This window comes from Leptopilina heterotoma, unplaced genomic scaffold (genome assembly GCF_015476425.1).
Source record: "Leptopilina heterotoma isolate Lh14 unplaced genomic scaffold, ASM1547642v1 Lhet_361, whole genome shotgun sequence".
NCBI lineage: Eukaryota > Metazoa > Arthropoda > Insecta > Hymenoptera > Figitidae > Leptopilina > Leptopilina heterotoma.
In genome coordinates this window covers 31,780-55,123 of record NW_025111042.1, presented here as the reverse complement: position 1 = coordinate 55,123, position 23,344 = coordinate 31,780, and the positions used below count along the sequence as shown (strand labels likewise).

The following is a 23,344-nucleotide window of genomic DNA, read 5'->3' as shown; positions in this document are numbered from 1 at the left end:
TAATAATTCCTAAAGATTGAGGAGTTTCTTTTTCAATCGATATTATGACAAAAGGGTTAGAAGGAATTGTTGAAGAAAAAAAGGTAGAAGGGAATTTAGACGATTGTGAATAATTTCTTTAGGTTTGAGTGGCATACCAAAGGGGATAAAAAGAAACATTCTGTTATGAATTTTTTATTAAAGGATTAACACCAGATGGTGAATATAGACAGTCTTCATGTAGACGTTCAGCTAAAAGCATTTCTCAGCTAAAAGCTATAATTATTTTCCACGAAAACCATTTTTTCGCTAAAAAAAAAAATCTAAGGGATTAAAGAAAATTTTTTACAATTGTTCCATATTTTAATTGAGGAATTCAAGAATAAATTTTATTTGTAGTTCTAATGTTGTACAACAGACTATATAATTATGCAGAAGACATAACGTTTAGTGCCTTGATAAACAATTGTAAATTGAATATGCCAGTCGCAGTATCTGAAAGAAAATTATTCTTTATGAATAAATATTTGTTTCCCATAAATTTAATACAAATATTTAGCATTGGATTTTGATATACAGAAAAATGTTCATTTCTAAGAAATCGGTTCCTGACAGTTCGGAATTGGTACAAAAAAATAAATACAGGCATCACAGTACTTTTTTAAAAAAATTTTAAAAAAAATATTTAATCATTATTATTAATTATTAATAATAATAAATTATAAATTCAACAATTTGTAATAATTAAAGATGACTATTATCATTATTTTGTACTATAAAAAATATTTTTACTCTAACTTTCTCAAAATTATTTTCATCATTTCAATTCAATTATTATTTTCGAGAATTTTTTAACTATATTCTTCTTTAAATAAATTATTTATAATAATTTTTAAACAAATTCTGAAAAATTTCAAAAATGTATTTGTTTACAATTTAATTTAAAATTTATTTTTTAATTTTTTTTTTAACTTCCACTATTCGAAAATTCTTCAATTAAATATATATTAAATATAAATAATAATATAATATAGGTACATAATATAATAAATAAAAACTTCGAATAATTTTAATTAAACTTTTTGAAAAAAAATTAATTCTACAGAATTGTTAGTTAAAACTTAAAAATATGAAAAATTCAGATTTTCAAAGATTTCAATCTAAAACTTTTTGAAAATTCAATTATTTCTCAAAATTCACGCTATAATGCTTTTAATATTCAATTATTATTTAAAATTATAACTGAAATTCACTTTTAGATCTATTTCTAATAGAAAATTTTACGAGAATTAAATTATTTTTAAATACAAAAAAATGAATATTTCTTAAAAATTGAATTTTTATGAAGAATTTAAACAAAATTTTAAAAAATTTATGAATATTATTGAATTTTTGAAACGAATTTTAGTAAAATTTTTTTAAATAATTACATTTTTCGAGATATTTGATTAAAAAGTAAAAATAATTGAAATTCTGCGATAGGTTTTTTTATTTATGAAAATAATTAATTTATTGCCAGGAAATTTATAAAAAAAATTGTAAATAATTGAATTCCTGTGAAATTATTTTATTATTTATAAAAAATAATAAAACGTTTGCGTAGAATTTTAATAAAAAATTTTTTAAAATAATTGAATTCTTTTGGAAAATGTTATTAAAATAGTAGATATTCAGAATCATTGAATTTAGAAAAATTTTTGTAATTAATTGAAATTTTGCCAAGAATTTTATTAAAATTTTTGAAAATAATTGAATTTTGAAGGAGAATTTTATTATTTATAAAGAGAATTGAAATTTTGACGAGAATTTTGTTAAATTTTTTAATATAATTAAATTTCTGCGAAGAATTTTATTAAAATTTTTGGAAATAATTGAATTTTGAAGGAGAATTTTATTATTTATAAAGAGAATTGAAATTTTGACGAGAATTTTGTTAAATTTTTTAATATAATTGAATTTCTGCGAAGAATTTTATTAAAATTTTTGAAAATAATTGAATTTCATCATTTTTAAAGCGAATTGAAATTTTGACGAGAATTTTGTTAAATTTTTTAATATAATTGAATTTCTTCTAAGAATTTAATTGTTTCTAAAGATAATTGAAAATTTGACGTTAATTTTATTAAAATTTTTGAAAATAATTGAATTTGGAAGAATTTTATTATTTATAAAGAAAAATGAAATTTTGAAGAAAATTTTTTTAAATTTTGTAATATAATTGAATTTTTGCGAAGAATTTTTTATTTATTATAAAATAATAAATTTTTTGTTCAATTATTTTGAAAATAATTGAATAATCTTGAAATAATTGAATAATCTTGAAATAATTAATAATAAATAATAAATAATATAAATAAATAATAATAAAAATAAATAATAATAATTTTGACGAATAATTTTTATTATTTATAAAGAAAATTGAAATTTTGACGAGAATTTTGTTAATTTTTTTAATATAATTGAATTTCTGCGAAGAATTTTATTAATATTTTTGAAAATAATTGAATTTCTGCGAAGAATTTTATTAATATTTTTGAAAATAATTGAATTTTGAAGAGGAATTTTATTATTTATAAAGAGAATTGAAATTTTGACGAGAATTTTGTTAAATATTTTGAAAATAATTGAATTTCTGCGAAGTAGTTTATTACTTGTGAAAATAATTAAATTTTTGCAATTATTTGAAAATTCTCCAAAATTCAAATTTTTTTTAGTGTTTTTAACTAAAATTCCACGATAAATTCATTATTTTTAATAATTAATTAAATATGTATATGAAAAAATTTAAATATTTTCATAATAATTGAAATTTTGAAAACTTTGTGTAAAAATTTAAGTTCTTTAGAATTGCTAATAAAATTCTCATTCAAAATTGAAATTTTATAAAATTTGAAATTAAAATCTTTTGAACGTCATCTTTTTATGATAATTGTAAACGCAACTCTTTTAAAATTCAATTATTTTGGAAATATTTAAGTAAAATTATTCATTAAATAATTTCTAAGTAATAATTTTACATTATTTTACATTCTTCAAGAATTAAGTTATTTAAAAAGAAATTATTGTCAGAAGTAGAAAAATTTGAAACTTTTTTATTAAAAATTTTGTTTTTCTAGAAAAAACTATTAATAATAATATTTTAATTATTTAAACGTTAATTAATTATTTTTCTAGAGGTCTGCATTTTGTTGAATAAACCATTAAATTTTATGATTACACTTTGAAAGAGATTTCAAAAAAAGAAAAACTTTTTTATTTCGTGAAAAATTCTGGGAAAATTCAAATGATTTTTTTATTTTTGAATTAGAAAAAGGTGAAAAAGGGAAGAAATCAGAAAATCAAAAAGAGGACCAACTGTGATGCCTGTGAATACGTAAATTTTACTTAAGAATTTAGAAACTTCGTTCTTTGCTTTTCTGTTTGTAACTAATTTCGTGATTGATTTTGAGTGAAATTGTCTCTGGACTAGAAATAAGAATAATTGTTTTATAATTATACAAACGGAACTCAATGTATCAATTGATAGCGGAACTATCCTTCCAGCTGTAAATTCGATTGGTTTATTAGTTCGTAGAATTATTTGTACTAGACTCAGTTTAGTACTTCTGGTTAGTGAAATCCAATCAATTTTAAAAATTGCAGTGCTAATATTTCGACTCTAAAAAAAGAAACTTTGGTAGTAGTGAATCATTAATCATTAATTTCACTACTAATTTTGGAATTATGATACCTTTTCTATTGCCAAATCTCCACTGACACACATTATAGAAATTTGAATTAAAATAGCGGATAAAATCATTACCGCAGACCAAAATTTCATCGTTATTATTTTTACCGTCGTTAGCTGAACTGTCATAACACAACTGACAAGAGTTGTGAAAATTATTTGAAGGGAAAATACGAAATTATAAATATTGTTCAAATCATCTTTTATTCTGAAAGAGGAACATTGGCAATTAAATTAGAGTTTCTTTTAATAATTGTTGACATAATAATTAACAATAATTATTGGTTAACATACTGTATTGGTTAACTCTACCTGTATAGAGACTCATGATGCTGGATCCATTCATTGAGAACTATTTTTTCTGTTTTCGAATAATTAATAAATGATTTTTTACACATTTCTGGAAATATTTCCATTCTGTATACTAGAACGTCAATTTCGGCACATATTCTCAAAATCAATGCTAGAATAAAAGTATCGCACGCAACTGTTGCTTGTCCACATATAAGCAATCCAAAATTTTGTATTACAAATGTTAGCCAAAAGAAAAATCTATTTTCAAGATCATAAGGAACCCAGGCTTGAAAAAATGACGATGGTTTCAATCCCTTTACAAATGGAAATATTGCTTTTGATACACATGTTGCAATTATAGTAAATGACAATATTATTGTTGATGACCTAGGAAAAGTAAAATTGATTATTAATCAAAAAATTTTCAAATAAAAAGGAGCTAATTTGATTGAGACGGTAAATTATATTATCATTACCAAAAATTATAAACTAAAAGATTTACAGACTTTGCAGTCGATAATTAAATATAAAAAAGTAGTTTTCAAATTAAAAAAAAACTGCTATCGAAAAATTTTTGAAATAAAAATTATTTTCATCAAAAATATTTACTTCTTTCTTATCCTGCTAATAAATTGAATTCTTGCAATGAATTTAATAATTCATGAAAGAATTTAAATATTTATAAAAATAATTTTATAATATTTTTAAAAATAATTAAATTTTACAAAGAATTCTATTAAAAATTTTGACAAAAATTGAATGTCTTTGTGATATTTTATTAAAAAATTTTTTTTTTGAAAATAATTGAATTCCTAAAAAGCATTTTATTATTTATGAAAATAATTGAATTCTCGCTAACGATTTTATTAGAATTTGTTAAAAAATTAATTGAATTTCCAAGAAAAAATTTATTACTTTTAAAAATAATTGAATTCTTACGAAGATTTTTACAAAAATTTTTGTTAAATAATTGAATTCTGTTTAGAAATTTAATGAAAATAGTAGACTATTGAAAATCATTGAATTGCGAAATAATTTTTAAAAATAATTAAATTTTACAAAGAATTCTATTAAAATTTTTGACAAAAATTGAATGTCTTTATGGTATTTTATTAAAAATTTTTTTTTTTTTTTGAAAATAATTAAATTCCTAAAAAGCATTTTATTATTTATGAAAATAATTGAATTCTTGCTAACGATTTTATTCAAATTTTTCAAAATAATTGAATTTCCAAGAAAAAATTTATTACTTTCAAAAAATAAAAATAATTGAATTCTTGTAATGAATATTGTTATTTATGAAAATAAATTGAATTTTGCAAAGAATTTTATTAAAATGCCTCAAAATAATTGAATTTCGGGATAATTTCAATTATCGACATAATTGAATTCTTTGAAAGAATTATTTATGTAAATAATTAAATTCTTAGGAAGAATTTTATTAAAATCTAAAAGAATAATTGAATTATTTCAAAAAAAATTGTATTTAAAATAATTGATTTCTTTCGAACAATATTTTATTAACATATTTAAAAATACATAATTGAATTCTTGTGAAAAATTCTAATATTTTTGTAAATAATTGAATTTCCAAAAAGAAATATACTGCTTTTAAAAATAATTGAATTCTTGTGATGAATATTGTTATTTATGAAAATAATTGAATTTTACAAAGAATTTTCTTAAAATGCCTCAAAATAATTGAATTTTTGGGAATAATTTTGTTATTTATCTTTAATAATTGAATTATTTCGAAGAATTATTTATATAAATAATTGAATTCTTGGGAAGAAGTTTCTTAAAATCTAAAAAAATAATTGAATTATTATAAAAAAATTCAATTAAAATTGTAGGTATTTAAAATAATTAATTTCTTTCGAACAATTTTATTAAAATATTTGAAAATAATTGAATTTCTTTGAAAAATTTTAATATTTTTGTAACTAATTGAATTCGTCCAAAGAATTTAAAAAAAATATTTTTTTAAATAATTGATTTTTTCGAGAAAATGAAAATAAATTTTTAAGAATAATTACATTTTTCGAGCGATTTCTGTAAAATTGTATTTAAAAATATTTGAAATCCTGCGATGAATTTTATTATCTATAAAAAGTTAAAAAAATAATTAAATAGTTGCTAAGAATTTTATTATAATTTTCAAAAATAATTGAATTTTCAAAGAATTTTATTATTTATGAAAATAATTGAAGAATTATTGTAAAAAATGTTATTAAAATGGTTAAAAAGAATTGAATTTCTGTGAAAAATTCTAATATTTTTGTAAATAATTGAATTCTTCCAAAGAATTAAAAAAAAACGTTTCTTTAATAAATAATTGATTTTTTCAAGGAATTGAAATTAAATTTTTAAGAATAATTACATTTTTCGAGCAATTTCTGTAAAATTGTATTAAAAATATTTCAAATCCTGCGATGAATTTTATTATTTATGAAAATAATTGAATTATTGCAAAAAATTTTATTAAAATGTTTAAAAAGAATTGAATTTCTGTGAAAAATTTTGTTATTTTTGAAAATAATTGAATTCTTCATAAGAATTTTATAAAAATTATTTTAAATAATTTATTTTTTCGAAATATAATAAAAAAATATTATGAAAATTTAATTAACTGAATTCTTGTGGAAAATTTAATTTGTGAAAATAATTGAATTTTTCGATTAATTAAATTAAAATAGTATTAAAAATAATTGAATTCTTCCTTAGAATTTGTATTAAACATTTTTTTAAATAATTGAATTTTCATGAAAAATCTTATTATTAGTTTTTTTGAAAATACTATTCTAAATTATGTAATTGAATTTATGTGAAAATTTTCTTATTTATGAAAATAATTGAATTTTATCAATTTTTTTTTAATTGAATTCTTTTGCGAAATTTTATGAAAATACTAGATATTGAAAATAATTGAATTTCGAATATTTTTTTGAAAATAATTGAATCATTTTAAAGAATTTGTTTATAATTGTTGAGAATAGTTTTTTTGATTTCTAGTATATTAACAAATTTAAAGTACAGGTAGTAGAAATTCTCAAAAAAAAAAAAAAAAAAAAAAAAAAAAAAAAACAGAAATCGTGGCTTTTAGTGTTACTATTATAATTTTAAAAAAATACCTTTCAATATTGTAGAATTTATTTTGTATACTAATTTCATTTGAATCTCGTGGTTGAAATTGTTTTCCGTTTATATAATTTGTTACCTTATAAATTTCTTTATGCTGCCTGTAAAGCACTATTATTTTGATACAATCAATTATAATGGCAGAAGAAAAAAAGAAACTTTCCGTAAATTCATCTGCCGTGAAATTTTGCTTTAGAGTGTAAACTAAATTTGAAACAATTAATGCAAATAAAGTTGTTATTATGAAGAAAACATAGAAATTGTAGATTGTAAAAAATCCTTGTGAATTTTTCTCCGGCCAAATGCCAATAAATTTAAAAATAGTTAATGAAATTTTCGCCGTGTGCATATTTTTATTTTAATAACAAAGGAATTATTGTAATTTAAAATTAAGATCTTTTTTTATTTAAATTTAAAATTTAGTTCGATTGGTTTTTAATACTTTGTAGTGAAATGATGGACAAAGGGTAAAGAAAACTGTTGCGTGAAAAGTAGACATGATATTTGACGCATACTTTGTATTATATAGATAGAATTAGAAAAGTCGTCTTCTCTCCACTTTAGATAATAAATTTCTATTAATAATTTCTGAGTTTCTATTAATAATTTCTGAGGACAAAGTATTGAAAGTTCTCTTTTAAAATTGATTTACGTTCCGAAGGGATGTAAGGAATTAATAGGCAAATTGTCTTTTCCTATAAATTGCATTTCAAGGGGGATAATAAATTCTTTCTCTTCATGAATTTATTATTAACGATGAAACTCTATACAAAGGGGAAAATTATTATTCAGTCGAAATATTGACGCAGAGCTGAAAACATTGTTAATACCTGTTCTAAAGAAGAAAATACTCTTTCAGACTAATATTTTATTTGGACTAGAATAATAGAATCAATGGTAGCTACAAACAAAATTTTGTTATTAACTTTGTTAATTCTTGATGTGGAATTTCTGTTACTAAAAACTTGATGGTAAATTTGATGATGGTAAATTTCAAATTTCTGATGCAATTGATCATCATCATAAGAAATAATTTCTAGTAATATGTTCTATAAGGATTTACAGCTGAAAATTAACAATAATTATTAAAATTTGTCACAAATTAAATTTTCAGTTTGTTACAATTTTTAATAATATTTTTTAATCACCTAAAATATTACTCTAAAAAAAGTAATCTTGATTTGATGTGAATTCCTCTAAACTAAATGCACATTTTCCTCCAATAAAAAAAAACTATTTTGATGCACTAAATTTAACGTTTTTAATTAAATAAATACTCAATTTAAGAACAAAATGTGCCTTTCCATAATTAACTTTTTCATCCTCCCCCACCAAATTCTTCAAAAACTTTAAATGAAAGCTTTTTCAAAAAGAATTAAACATTTAACTCTAAAATTGAGAAAAGTCCTTCTTCTGCATAATTACATCTGCAGATGTAGGGCTTTTCTCAATTTTAGAGATAAACAGTTAATTCTTTTTAGAATTAATATAATTAATAATTTCCCTCGATCTTATTATTAATTTTTTTGACAATAAGGTTAAATATAAATCATTTTCCTTTTAAGATCTAAGTGTCCTTCTTCTGCATAATTACCATTGTTTATTACAAATTTTATTGGATCACCCTATAGAGAATCATCTATGCAATAATTTCCTGAGTAATCATTATAATTTTTATTTTGTTAATGTAATTTAGGTGTAAAATATTCTATTGCAACAAAGAAATAGAACATAACCTAAAAATATACACTTCAATAATATGTATTTGTATTTACTATTTAAATAAATACTTTCTTGTGAAAATAAACACCTTTTGCTGTTTTGCTTCTTTTTTTTACCACAATATAAACAAATTAACACCATTTTTGTATTTATTTCACAAAAGTTAAATTAAAAGAATTAAAATAATTATTAAAGCACTTGAGATGTAAGTACTGCTTAAGTCATCAAGCGATCATTAAAATTTACAAAAAAAAGTAATTTCAAAACTCGAGCAGTTTTGCGCGGCAGTGACGTCATGTAATGTCCACCTTCCACCCACCACTTCACCCCCGTCTCTCGTACCTTTAATTTTAAAAACAAAAAATATTACAAAAATATTCATGTAATATGCCAACACGATTTTTAAGAACCTGATGCTTTATTTTACTCCTAATAAAAAAATTACCCACCGCACTGCAAAGGTTGCAAAACATTGTTGGATCTCTAACCCCGATGATAATAAAAACATAACCTCACTTTTTTCGTTTAGCTTCTGCTATGTATACAAAATTAAATAACAATTCCAATCTGTTTATTACCGCTTACAGAATGTATAATTAAACTTTTTACTGTCCAATTAAATTCTTTTTTCAAAGTCATCCTAATAAAATCACTTAATGTGTGTATCTAATGAAGCAAACGTATAAAAGAGGTGGATTTGTCGTATTTTTCTAATTATTTATTATAAAAAAAAGGGAGTAAAAAAAGTGATATGTCTGTGCCTAGTATTCTTCGGAATTGTTCCCAATTACCAGCGGTGATTGCCTTTGGAAATCCTCTTTTAGATATTATTACAAGAATCAACGGGAATGACCTTTTGCTTAAATATAACCTCAAAGTCGATGGACAGGCGGAACTTTCCACCGAGGAAACTCAACAGCTTCTTCAGGAATTACCCCCGGAGTTAATATTTACAATTTGGAAAAATTAATGATTCTTAGTATTTGAACCGCGAATTAAAGAAGATTTCTTAAATTCTTAAATCAAATTTTATTAGTAGCCTTGACCTTCGTTGTGTTCGTTGCTTCCGACACGTGCTAGTATATTATTTTCCCTTTATTATGAAATAAAATGTTTAAATCATGTTTAAATATTCATTTTTCTAGCGTTTTTCTATTTTAATATTTAAAATAAAAATTATTATTTAAAAGAAAAGCGGTGCAAATTTTGAGACTTAAAATTAAACTTAAATTTAATGTAACTTAATTAATTAATTTTTTCTCTTTTAAATCTAGATCCGAGCATATAGTGACACCAGGAGGATGTGCACAAAACACTTTGAGAATATTACAATGGCTTTGCGGTGGAGCACAACTTCCGCATATTGGCGTTTTTTATGGAAGTATAGGAAATGACACGAGGGGCTCGACACTAGAGAAACTTGTGCTTGCTGATGGCGTCGATGTGCAGTAATAATTTTTATTTATTTATTCAAGTCCATAAATGGGTCCAAAAAAAAAGATGCTTTTTGTACACAAGTACGTACTGAGTGTCTTAAAATAAAAGGACAAAAAAATCCAGTGGATTGGAAATTAATTCAAGTAAATTTAAGGCCATGACTTTCACAAAAAAAGAAGGAGGCAAAAGAGTACGAAATTGATGGTGAAATAGTATTTCAATAGTCAAAATTAAATTCTTATAAAAATAAATTAAAAATTGGTAAATTAACTAAAAGTATAAATAAAGAGATAAATATTAAAGAAAATTAAAAAATAGAATTGGAGAAATACAATTTCGAGAAAAATAAGAGAATTATATTCAAAATAAGGTTTTCCAAGTTTTACTGTACATAAAATTATTACTTAAAAATTATTTGATGAATAATTTTACTTAAATATATCAAAATTAATTGAATTTTAAAAGAGTTGGGTTTACAATTTTCATAAATAGATCAACTTCGAAAGACTTCAATTTGAAAATTAATAAAATTTCATTTTCGAATAAATTTAATAAAAAATTTTAAAGAAAATTTAAAAAAAAAATTTTTAAGATTTTTGAAAAAATTTTAATGATTCAAATTCTTCTGAATTTTGGAGAAGTTAGAAATAACAGCAATTTTTAGAAATAAATGAATTTTGAAAAGGTTTCAATTTCAAATCATTGGAAAATATTATAAATTTCTTATATGATTTAAATTCATATAGAATTAATTTTTTTTTAAAAATTTTATTTTCAATTCTATTGGAATTTGTTGATTTTTTAAATATTATTTGAAAAATATGAGCGCAATAAATAATAAAATTCTTAGGACAAATTCAATTATTTTCATAAATAATTAAATTCTTCAAAGGAATTAAATTATTTTGATTAATAATAAAATTTTTCGATTGAATTCAATTATTTTACTAAATTCTAATAAAATTATTCTAAACTTAATTCAAGTATTCTCATAAATAATAAAATTCTTTAGAAGATTTCAATTATTTTTAATAAATTTTTGACCAAATTTCTCGAAAGAATAAAATTATTTTTAAAAATATTAATTGAATTTGATTATTTTCGATAATATTGGTAAAATTCTTTTTAAAAAAATTATTTTCCCAACGTTTTAATAAAATTCTTTCAAAACATTCCATTATTTTAAAAAATTTTGATAAAATTCTTTATAAAACAATTCAATTATTTTTATAAATTATTGTAAAATTCTTCACAAGAATTCAATTATTATTTTTATAAATTGTAGCAAAATCTTTCTAAATAAATCAATTGTATTCTCAAAAGTTTTTGTTAAAAATCTTTATAAATCTTTGTTAATTTCAATTATTTTGAAAATTTACAATTAAAATTATTAAAATAAAACTACCTTATTTTCACGAAATTTAAAGAAATTCTTTAAAAAATTTTAATTATTTATGAAAACTAATAAAATTGTTGAATTTCAAAAAGATTTGAATTTGAATGTTTTGAAAATTTTTAATTCCTTCGGAAAAATAATAATGATTAAATATTCAAATATAAAAAAGAAGTTATTGATGTTTTTGAATAATTTCACAATTTTCGTAAATAATTATGCAATAGAACTTTTTTTTCAGTATCTAATCATTTTGAAAGTAAATCTTTGAGAGTATTCTTTAGGGTCAGGGAAAAAGTCAAAATTTTGTCTGGAAATCAGGGAAAAGTCAGGGAAAAACAAAATTAAATTTTTGTGGCATCCAGGGTTTGTCTTTGTGGACGTTTCATTATTTAATTTTTATTATAAATTAATTATTATCGAAAGCTTCCTCATAGACGGACATTTTTAAATTTCTTCGAAGCTTCCAGGACGCTTCCACCAGAGTCTCTCTTCGATCGTCCGGGGAAGCTTCCTGGAAAGGAAAAATTATTTTATTATAATTTTAAATTTTTATTATTATAATCTTTTTAAATTTTTCTTTTTTTCAGTTACGCTGTACATCCATCGCTGCCAACTGGCTTTTCAATAAATATAATATCGGACAATTCTTGGCGAAGTCTGGTTGCAAATTTAGGTGCGGCCAGTGAATATTCATTGTACAATCTTCATAATGTGAGATTGCCATTGGAAACAGTGAGAATTATTTACATCGAGGGTTTCTTTATAACACACAGTCACGATGTTGCCAAAGAAGTTTGTAAAATGGTGCATGGAAAGGATGTGATTATTGCATTCAATTTATCCGGAGAATATGCTTTTACGGTAGTTACAATTTTTGCTTAGAAATATAATTACAATTTTTTCTTTTCTAATTTTTTAAAAATATGATTATATTTTCGTAAAATAAAATTTTTAAATATATTTTTTTAATTTCACAAATATTGCGATATTTTCTTTTTTCTAATTTCTAAAATATTTTCTTTTTTCTAATTTCAAAGATTTTACAATTTTTCTTCTTTTAATTTTTAAAATATTTTCTTTTATTTCTAATTTGAAAATTGAAAAATTAATTTTTCTTCTCATTCTTTCAGGATCATTATAAGCAAATAATTGAAATGGTGGGAATGTCGAGAATTGTCTTTGGCAATGTAAATGAAATGAAAGCGTTGGCACAATTTTTGAATATACAATTTCAAAGTGTCGAGAATATTCCATTTTTATTGAATAGTGTGACGAGAGTTACTGTCAACATTTCTGATACGGAATCAAAGGATTGGTTGTCAACGAGCGGAGTATTTGTCATGACACAGGGAGGCGATGGTCCAGCGACTGTTGTTTGGGGTCAGGGAAATTCAGCTCAGGTATTTTTTTTTTCATTTTAAATTTAAATAAATAAATAAAACTTATTTAATATTTTTTCTCTTTTCTGTTGAATAATTAAATTAAAATTTTTTTAAGTTCTTTTAGTTTCTTTTTCATTCTAAATAAATAAATAAATAAATAAATCCTATTTTAATTTGTTTTATTTTCTTTTTTTATTTTAAATATAAAAATAATAATTGAATTCCTCCAAAGAATTTTGTCAAAACTGGAGAAAATAATTGAATTTAATTAATATTTTTAATAATTATAAAAAAATCATTTCATAAATAATTTATTTCATTTTTTCTTTTTTATTTACAGGTACATCCAATTATTCCAAAGGCACCGATAATTGACACAACCGGCGCTGGAGATTCTCTTGTCGCTGGTTTTCTCGCCGGCGTTATAGCGCAAAAAGATCCAAAAACGTGTTTAGAATGGGGTTGTCAAACGGCGTCGATAATAATAACAAGATTAGGCGTCACTGTGCCAAGTGGAACACCAGATTTTATAGATTAAAATCCTTTTGCCTTCTTCTTTTTCTTTTTCATTGTTCGATGAATACGAGATTATATACAATTATATAAAAGCGATAAAGGAAAGGAAAAAAATTGTTAAATTAATCTTTACGCTTCAAAGTTTTACACGAAGGATTCATCAAAAAAAAAAGGGAAAAAGAAATGAAAAGTAGATAAGTAATTGAAGCTCCCATGGATCTGATTTTAGTACAAAATAGATATTATTTTTCCTGTTAATCTAATAGGCAAGAATTTAAAAAAAAAGGTATTTATCATTTTCTCGTTAGGTAATGGATTATTTTTTATTTTCCTTATTAAGTTTAATATTATAAATATTTTTAATATTCATATAATTGTTAATGCAAATATTTAAATATTATGAATATTTATAATAATGATTAATATTATTACTATCAGTAATAGTTATTATTAGTAGAAAGTCATTTCGAAACTGAAAAACAAACAGTTTTGAAGAAATACCTCGTGATAATCGCCAGAAATTGAAATCAAAATAGAATCATTTTGTTTAGAAAAAATTAACACTTCTTCACCTAAAGTCATTTAAAACATTAGTTTCAAATTTTCACAAAAATTCGAATTTGTTACACATTCTCAAAAAAAAATTGAAAATAAAAAAAAATTATTAACTTTTTTTTCTTTCAATTTAAATATTTATTTATTTATTCATGATTATAATCTTTCTATTAATAGACAAAATTTTTAGATAACAGAAAATGTTATGAATTATTAAACTAAAATTGTTAAAAGGAAAATTTGATATAATTATTTTATTTAGAAGATAATTTAAAATACAAATTTTAAATTATTTAAATTATTTAAAATACAAATAGAATTTAAAAACCAATTAAAGTCTTGAGTTTCAATTTCTGGTTTAATATAATAATTATTGTAGATAAATGTCAAAATGTACAAAAAAAAAGAAAAAACAGAGATAAAATGTAAAAAGAAAAACAAGAATAACTATTTTCTCTATTGAACTTTTTAGAAGCAGGAAAATAGATATTTTTTCTTGCTTTAGATGAATTTTACATTGAGCATAATTTATTGATAATTATTCTTGTATACAAATTATAAATAGAAAAAAGTAAGAGGGAAAAAGTGGATTTGAAATTTTTAGCGAGATTGAAAGAAGATTTTTTTCTGTTTGGAAATAATAATAAATGCAAATAATGTTTAAAAAAAAGATATAAATTTAAAAAGTATAAATATTAAAAAAAAATAAATTAAAAAAAGTATAAATTAAAAAATATGAATATTAAAAAAAGTATAAATTAAAAAATATGAATATTAAAAAAGTATGAATTGAAAAAGTATAAATATTAAAAAAAGAATAAATGGAAAAAGTATAAATAATAATAAAAGAAGTTATAAATAATAAATATAATAAATATAATAATAAAAAGAGAAATACCTAATGTTTAATAAAAGTAAAATAGTTTAAACTTAAAAGCAAGATGATCTTCCAATTGAGTATATAATGAAATAGGAAAAATAGAAAAAAAAAATTTTTTTTGAAAAGTAAAAGAAAGTTTCAGTTATATGTCGAAAACTTTATTTTACTTTTGATTTTGAATTCGAAGAATATTAATTTTAGTCTAAATATTATATTTTTTGTGATAGACACTTAAAAACCAAAGTGAGGCACACGAGTACTTAAAGGAAAAGGAGTTGAAAAAAAATTAATAAATTTTTGAATTTTACATCCACTTCTCTGAAATACACAAAAAAAGGGAATTAAAATTGAAAAATTTTATATTAGGAAAAAAAGTATTTTTTCACAACAGAAAGTTTTTTGTCTTTTAATTTTAATATTCTCAAAATTTATAGTGAAGAATAAATTTAGAGAATTGTATTTGTAGAGAAAATGAGAGAGAGAGAGAGAGAAAGTTGAAAATATTGAATTTTCATCAAAAGAAAAAAAAATGTTGACGAGTAATTTATTGTGTGATTGTAAAAAAGAAGATAAAAATTCTAAAATGAAAATGTGTTTCCTCTGAAACAAAAAAGAAATAAAATGCTTAATTGCATATTTTCATTAATTAAAAGTAGACAAAATTTGTTTTCTTTTATTGTCCAATTTCTCCAATTTAAAATTTCGGTTAATTTACTTTTTTTTGTTATTTAATTTCAAATTAATCAATTTTTTAGTATTTTTCATTTTTTTCTAAGTTTTGAAATTTTTTCTACGTTTCTTAAATTAAAATATTTTTGTTTTTTTTGGTAATATTTTATTAAAATAGATAAAAATGAAATAAAATTTATAATTTTCCAACAATTGAAAATTAATATAATTAATTAATAACTAATTATTATAAAAAATAATCTAATTAATTAAAAAAGAAAATTAAGTATTTATTTATTTTTGTATTTCTAAGCAAAATGTAAAAATTAATATTTGTTTTAATTATAAATAAATAACTTATAATTTATAAAATAAATAATTTATAATTTTTAAAATAAATAATAAATAATTGTAAAATAATGTTTTATTACTGAAAAAAAATTGATATTTTTTTAAATTTATTAAAAAAAGAAATAAAATTACTTTTAAAATTTGAATTTTCGCGCGGAAAATACAATTTATAATCGATATTTGGATTCGAGATATTTTTTGTTGTGTTCGTGTGTGATTTTGACATTTACTGTGCGTTTTGTTTATTTACAACATAATTTCAACGCAAAATATCAAAAGTAACAACAATAAAACATAATAACAACAAACAAAAATGTCGGTAAGTATAGTAGAAATAATAAAATACATTTTTTCTTTGTAGAAAATCTACAATAATGACACAAATAAACATCTCTTTAATATTCCTAACCTCAAAAAAAATTAACTTTGTCTATTTTCAATCTATTCCTTTATTTTTATAAATTTTTTCAATGATTTTCATGTTTTATAATAAACAGTTAATATTATGGTCGAATTTTACATTAATTCTGCCATTTTTTAGTCTAATATACAAAAAAAGTATTTTGACAACATTTTTGTTATAAAGTTTGTTATTTAATTTATTAATTTAATTTAATTTAATTAATTTATTTAATTACCTTTTTTTGTCGCATGTAGTTTTTTTATTCCTCTAATTATTTCCATAAACACAAAAATCAAGTAATTTTTTAAATAAAAATTGATTAAATTTACTTCTACAATTTAAGCAAGAAATAAATTAATCAAAATATTTTCCTGGTACAATTGAGTAGTGTTTAATTAATTTTGCAAATAGATTTATAAGTTTTTTATTAAATTATTATGTAAAATTAAATATCTTCTACTATTAATTAATTATAGTTTTATTAATTAATTTTACTTATTTAGCTATTTAATTATTATTTTTACATTTATTTTTTAATTGAATATATTTTTTAAAAAAATGATAATTTTTCGTTTCTTTCTCGCAGCAACGTCCGGACGATCATCGTCGAAAATGGAATCGAGAGGATTACGAGAGATTGGCGTTATTGCGTTTACAGGAGGAAATTGCCGAGGACGATCTTGGAATTCCAAAACAACCGGCAGTTAAACGTGAACTTTTAAAGCAACGCGATTATAAAGTTGATCTCGAATCAAAATTAGGAAAAAGTGTCGTTATCAATAAATCCACACCATCATCACAAACTGGCGGTTATTATTGCAATGTTTGCGATTGTGTCGTCAAAGATTCCATTAATTTCCTCGATCACATTAATGGCACAAAACGTGAGTTTATTACTTTTTCTATTTTATTTTATACTGAAATGTGTAATTAATTAATATTTAATTTAAAAATTTTAATTTGTAATCTATTTAAATATATACTTTTTTTCTGTTTATTTAAAGGCAATTTTTGTTTATAAAATTAAAACATTTTGTTTCAGATCAGAGAAATTTGGGAATGTCCATGAAAATAGAAAGATCAACACTCGATCAAGTTAAAGCGAGATTTGCCGCAAACAAAAGAAAACTCGAGGAGAGAAGAAAGGATTATGATCTCGAGCAGAGAGTTAAAGAACTTAAAGAGGAGGTAATTTTTTTTCTCTTCTTTCTTGATTATCTAATTGATAGTTATTAATTTAGAAGAAATTAGTTATGATAAATACAAAAGGAAAATTATATTTAATTAAATTAAATTAATTAATCTCTTCTGCATTTAGTTAAATTTTTAAATATATGTTTAATCATTAATTATTAAAAACAATTGATTCATAGACGAATTTTAGTTAAAAACACTAAAAAAGAAATTAATTTTGGAGAAGTTAGAAATAATTGTAACTTTTTAAAATAATTGAATTTCGAAAATTTTTTAAATTCAAATCATAATCAAAAATTTTTCTTTAATTCTCGTTAAGATTAAGTTGAATAATTGTAAACAAATTAGATTTGAAAATTCTCCAAGAACTTTATCAAAAATGATTAAAATAATTGATTTAAATAATAAATAAATATTTTATTCATTAATAAATAAATTATTAAATAAATTATAAATTACATTAATAAATATAAATAATTTATTTACATTAATAAATAAATTGATTTAAAGAAGAATTTTAGTTAAAAATTCTAGAAACAATATTGATTATTAATAATCATTTTTAGAGTGACTGAAAATAATTTTTAGGGTCAGGGAAAAAGTCAAAACTTTATTTAGAAATCAGGAAAAAGTCAGAGAAAAGCAAAATAAAATTTTTTTTGGCAACCCTGATTTAAGAAAAATAGAATTAAATATTTAAATGAAAATAAAAATATTTATTTTCAGGAGGAGAAAGTAAAGGAATACAGAAAGGAAAAGAGGAAAGACAAAAAACGAAGAATGGAGGAGGAGGACAATGATGACGCTGGACCATCCGACGAAATGGCGGCAATTATGGGATTCAGTGGTTTCGGTTCAAAAAAAAAGTAATTTAGAAAAGTAAATACATTTATTTGTTTTCGTTATTGTTAACTAAAGTTTTTTTCCAAATATCATATTACAATATATTTTGAAATACTTTTTCAAAAATATTTTCACGCCTAATGATAATGAATATCATTTATTTAAATATTTCTACGCCTTATAATAATTATAAAGAGTGAAAAAAGAAATACAAATAATAATAAAAATTAAATACAAATGAAAAATAAGGGAGAAAGAAAAAAAATAAGGAGCAATTTAACAAAATTTTTAGCGAAAATAGTTTTTTTCTTTGTTAAATTGTCCCTTAATTCTAAAAAAACAGGAAAAAAATTATAAAATAAAAAAAGTAACAAAAGGAAATACTGTTTATTTTTATTTATCTAGAATTTCTAAACTAGATATCACAAGTTTTCTCTTTCCCTTGAGCAAAACGGTTAATCAGTCTTACAAACGAGATTTCTGTTCGCAAAGAAGTTCTTTTTTTTGTCTAAAAAAATAATAGAATTCTTCTTTTTTTTTGGTGTAAAAGAAGGAAACGAAAAAATAATCTCTAAAGTAAAAAAAATAGTTTTTCTGGTTTTGTAACAAAAATATTCTTTTACCATTTGAGAAATCTCGTGACTTAATAATTAAACGAACGAAAATTCAAAGAATTGAAATTTACAATTATAATTAAAGTTGTAATACTGTCGAACAAAAATAATTAGTTGAACTTTAATTATAATTATATAATTATAATTATTAGAATTCGAAAAATTTCCGTTTTCAATTTTCTTTGTTTATAAATGTTTGGCACAAAGTTTTCTAAGCGATGGTTTATGATAATTCTCGTAATTATCATTATCTAATTATTATGATAATAATTCTTATTCTCTATTAAATTCTAACTTACAAGTCATTTTCGGTCATTTCCAAACTAGCAATAACTTCCTCCACACATCGTTGAATTACATTCATCGAAACATCGTAAACTTCATTTCTCAATGAACTCACAAATTGTGAATGATATTTTATTTCCGGTTTAAAATAAGATTTATCCTCACAAAATTCATTGGAATAGTTGGCTAAGAATTTTGGATATGACAAATTTAATGGTTCACTGTTATTTCTATTGTTATCATTATCATTGATAATATTCATTTCCGGTGAATTCAAATCATCGAACATATCAACGTCTGAATCATGATAGGAATCAATTGTTTGATAACTACTTTCACTTTGATTATCAGTTGAAGTAAATTGTGCCAATAAAGTTAAATCTGATTTGACACTTATATTGTCATTGTCATTTTGATAATTTGCTATTGTTGTCGTTTGACTTGAATATAATTCACGTTCTCTTTGCAGTGAAATAATATTCTCGTCAATTAAACTCTTTAGAATTGAAAATGCTTCACTTGATTCAGATTCTTTTGATTGTGAATCGTGAATTGGATTATTTTTCAATAATTCTAAACTATTTTTTGCCATGCATTGTTTCGGTGTTGTGCCGGCGAAAAGACGATTATTTGTTGATGAGCACATTGAAACATCGTCTGTTAGTTTCGATAATACTGAATGCGATGAAATTGACGTGGTTGCAAAGGAAAATTCCTCGCCTGTTAAAAAAAAAATTAAGTATTATTTTATTTAAACTATTATAACTACAGGTGCGTAAATTTTCTTTGCCATTGTTACTTTGATTTTCTTATTGAAATCTAAACAAAACTTCTTCAGTTTTTAAAGAATGTAACTTTTCTAACAGTTTTTCTTTAAATTAAAAAAAAAAATCCTGGTAAAGTTTAATTCTAAATTTCTTTAAAGTTCAATTATTTTCCAAATTTTAAAATAGAATTCTTCAAAGATACGATTATATTGCAAAATAATTTTTAAAAGTAAACAAATAAAATTCATTAAAATACAAAAATTTATTTCAAAGAAATTTGACAAAATTTTCAATTGTTTCAATTTTTTAAAATTACTTTCGGAAATAGAATTTAAAAAAAAAATTTTATTACATTTTTTCACGAAACAAATTTTTTTGGAATTTCTAAATTAAATTATTAAAAACTTGAATACTTTTTGTTAAACAAAAATTTAAAATCTTATTCTTATAAGGATTAAAATTATAAGAATTAAAATTTCAAATAATTTCAATGAAAAACCTTTTGAAATTTAATTATTCCCCTAAAATTGCAACTGTAATTCTTCCAAAATCCAATTATTTTTTTACAATTTAAAATTAAATGTACTGAAAATCATTAAATTCTTGCAAAGTATTTATTAAAAAAATTTGCGAAAATAATTGAATTCTTTCGTGAAAATGTAATTAAAATTGTATTGAAAATAATTCTTTAAAATAATTGAATTGTTTTGAAGAATTTATTTCAATTTTCTCTCGAAAATAATGGAGTTTTTTTAAAATAATTTTTACTGAAAATTTTGAAAGTAATTGAATTTTATGAAGATTTTCTTTTAGGTTTTTAAAATAATCGTGTTTATTGTTAATTAATAATTATTAACTAATATTAATTAAATTAATTTATTAATTATTAATTCATTGTAATTAATAATTACTTCCTCATTAAATTATATTAAAATTATTCATAGAAAATTAAATTCTTTTAAACAATTTTGTTAGATTTTTTTTATAAATAATTACATTTTTCTTTAAAGAATTTCATTAAATTTCGTAAAAATAATTTAATTTGTTTTTAATAATTTTAATTGAAAATTTTGCAAATAATTGAAATTTACAAAGAATTTTATTAAAACTTTTGAGAACAGTTGAATTGATTAGAAAGAATTTATTACAATTTTTAAAAATAATTGAACCTGCTAGAGAAATTTTGTTAAAATTAACTTGAATATAATTGAATTTCTTCCTAGAAATTTTATTAAAATTGTATTGAAAATAATTGAATTCCTTTGAAGAATTTTATTATTTATGAAAATATTTTAATTCTTGAGAAGAATTTTATTTTTTATGAAAATATTTTAATTCTTGCGAAGAATTTTCTTATTTATGAAAATAATTGAATTCTTACCGAGGATTTTATTTGAATTTTTAAAAATAATTGAATTTTTTGAAGGAATTTGATTTAAAATTTTGAAAATAATGATTTTTTAAAAGAATTTCATAAACATTGTCGAAAAAAACTGAATTTATATTAAAATTCTTGAAAATAATCGAATTTAATTAATATTTTTAAAAATAATTGTATCCTGTGGAAAAGTAAATAAGAATGAATTTTTAAATTTTTGTTTAACTAAAACTATTGATGTTTTGAATAATTTAATTTAGAAATTTAGAAAAAATTTGTTTTGTGAAAAAAATGTAATTAAAATTTTCTAAAAATAATTGTATATCCCAAAATAATTTTTAAAAAATTGAAACAATTGAAAAGGTTGTCAAATTTCATTGAAATAAATTTGATATTTTAATGAACTTTATTTATTTACTGTTAAAAATTATTTTGAACTATAACCGTATTTTTGATATAATAAAATCTTTTATTACTGTAAATTAATTCAAAATATTTTCAATACATATTATATTAGATTCCTCGAAAGAATTTAATAATTGTTTTCAAAAAATGTTGATATAATTCTTTTTAAAAATTCAGCACCTTTTTTTAATTTTAAAGTTTTTTTTACTTTATTTTAATTTATAATTAATAAGTCAATTACCTGTGAGAATGTTATTGTTTGTCTCATATGACAAAGACAATTTATAGTCATCGTATTGGGACATTGTTGTTTTTTCCTCTCCTTAGACTTTTGATATTTTTATCAATTTTTCTCGATATTCCAAAAGAAAACCTAAAAATTAACAATTATTTGAATACTTTAAGTTTTTTTTTATTCAGTAAATGGGGTGAAATTTTCGGATTTTATTCATTTTATTATAAATTTTCGTTACATATTAAATTTATTTAATTAGTATTGATAAGTAGTGATTAATATTTATTAAATAATATACCAATTAATTAATTAATCATTATCTTTTTTTTGTTACAATATTCAGATAATTAAACTAATTAAATTAATTAAATATTTTGAGTACAGCAAAATATTAGAGGAACTTACCAGCAAACATAAAATTAGAAAAAAGATCTATTATCAAATTTTCTTGTATTATGATTTTTTGTTTACCTTTATCATAAAGGAATTTCACAAATTAATCGAAATTGTATACATTAAAATGCTCCTTCAATTTTTGCTTTGAAAATATTTTTAAATGAAATATTAATGTTTTATTAAATTTATTATCTAATTTAATTTGTTTAATTTTTAAATAAAAAATATTTTCTTTGTTGTAATATAATTATAGGTTATGTACGTATAGCAATGTTTTTGTCAACATGAAAAATTGCCGGTAAAATTAACAATTAAATTGAAAATAATGAAATATTAATTAATTTACCTTGTGATTAACGTGCGTATGTCACGTTTTCAATCAAATAAAAATTGAACAATGACAAAAGAAATCTCAAATGAAGAAATGTAAACAAAACAATTTTTTTAAGCGGAAACGGAAGTTTGTGTGCAACAAGAGAACGAGGAAGGTGAACGGAAACGAATATCGATATATATCGATAGAGCGATTTGCTTCTAACTTCACTTTGTATAGAAACAATCACGCATCGAGTGCGTTCAGTGCGAATAATGTCCAAGAAAAGGTATTATTTATCAAATTCTTTTAGTTTATCAATAATAATTGTGAATATCAAAGGAAATGTTTTATTTTTATGGTTCGTTTTAACAAATAATTTATAATTTCAAGTCAATTGTTGTATTTTGGTAACCTAACCGTCCTAACCTCACTTTTTTCAATAAGGAAAAAAGAAATTGTTTC

At 21.0% G+C, this 23,344-nt stretch overlaps 4 protein-coding genes across 6 annotated transcripts; 2 read left to right on the top strand and 2 right to left on the bottom strand.

Moving 5' to 3' along the window:
- Positions 1-236: 236 nt before the first annotated feature.
- LOC122505609 (odorant receptor 67a-like) lies at positions 237-8,165 on the bottom strand. Of its 2 annotated transcripts, none has more exons than XM_043617336.1 (5): positions 7,132-8,165; positions 4,019-4,387; positions 3,710-3,914; positions 3,482-3,637; positions 237-474 (listed from the first exon to the last, which is right to left on the bottom strand). In XM_043617336.1, exons 1-5 carry the CDS (start codon positions 7,485-7,487, stop codon positions 427-429), a joined length of 1,134 nt encoding a protein of 377 aa, XP_043473271.1. In that variant the 5' UTR covers positions 7,488-8,165; the 3' UTR covers positions 237-426. The 2 variants fall into 2 exon arrangements, with proteins under 2 accessions (XP_043473271.1, XP_043473270.1); XM_043617335.1 differs by having other exon boundaries at positions 3,487-3,637.
- Positions 8,166-9,375: 1,210 nt separating this feature from the next.
- On the top strand, positions 9,376-14,650 carry LOC122505610 (adenosine kinase 2-like). The gene is made up of 5 exons (XM_043617337.1): positions 9,376-9,802; positions 10,135-10,308; positions 12,281-12,554; positions 12,824-13,093; positions 13,416-14,650. Exons 1-5 carry the CDS (start codon positions 9,612-9,614, stop codon positions 13,611-13,613), a joined length of 1,107 nt encoding a protein of 368 aa, XP_043473272.1. The 5' UTR covers positions 9,376-9,611; the 3' UTR covers positions 13,614-14,650.
- A 1,600-nt stretch (positions 14,651-16,250) lies between these two features.
- LOC122505626 (zinc finger matrin-type protein 2) lies at positions 16,251-18,543 on the top strand. The gene is made up of 4 exons (XM_043617369.1): positions 16,251-16,365; positions 17,036-17,333; positions 17,492-17,637; positions 18,370-18,543. The coding sequence occupies exons 1-4, from the start codon at positions 16,360-16,362 to the stop codon at positions 18,511-18,513; spliced, it is 594 nt and encodes a 197-aa protein (XP_043473304.1). The 5' UTR covers positions 16,251-16,359; the 3' UTR covers positions 18,514-18,543.
- Positions 18,544-18,854: 311 nt separating this feature from the next.
- On the bottom strand, positions 18,855-23,074 carry LOC122505625. 2 transcript variants are annotated; one of them, XM_043617367.1, is made up of 3 exons: positions 22,913-23,074; positions 22,177-22,308; positions 18,855-20,105 (listed from the first exon to the last, which is right to left on the bottom strand). In XM_043617367.1, exons 2-3 carry the CDS (start codon positions 22,238-22,240, stop codon positions 19,396-19,398), a joined length of 774 nt encoding a protein of 257 aa, XP_043473302.1. In that variant the 5' UTR covers positions 22,241-22,308; positions 22,913-23,074; the 3' UTR covers positions 18,855-19,395. The 2 variants fall into 2 exon arrangements, with proteins under 2 accessions (XP_043473302.1, XP_043473303.1); XM_043617368.1 differs by lacking the exon at positions 22,913-23,074 and adding an exon at positions 22,576-22,704.
- Between the last annotated feature and the right edge of the window lie 270 nt (positions 23,075-23,344).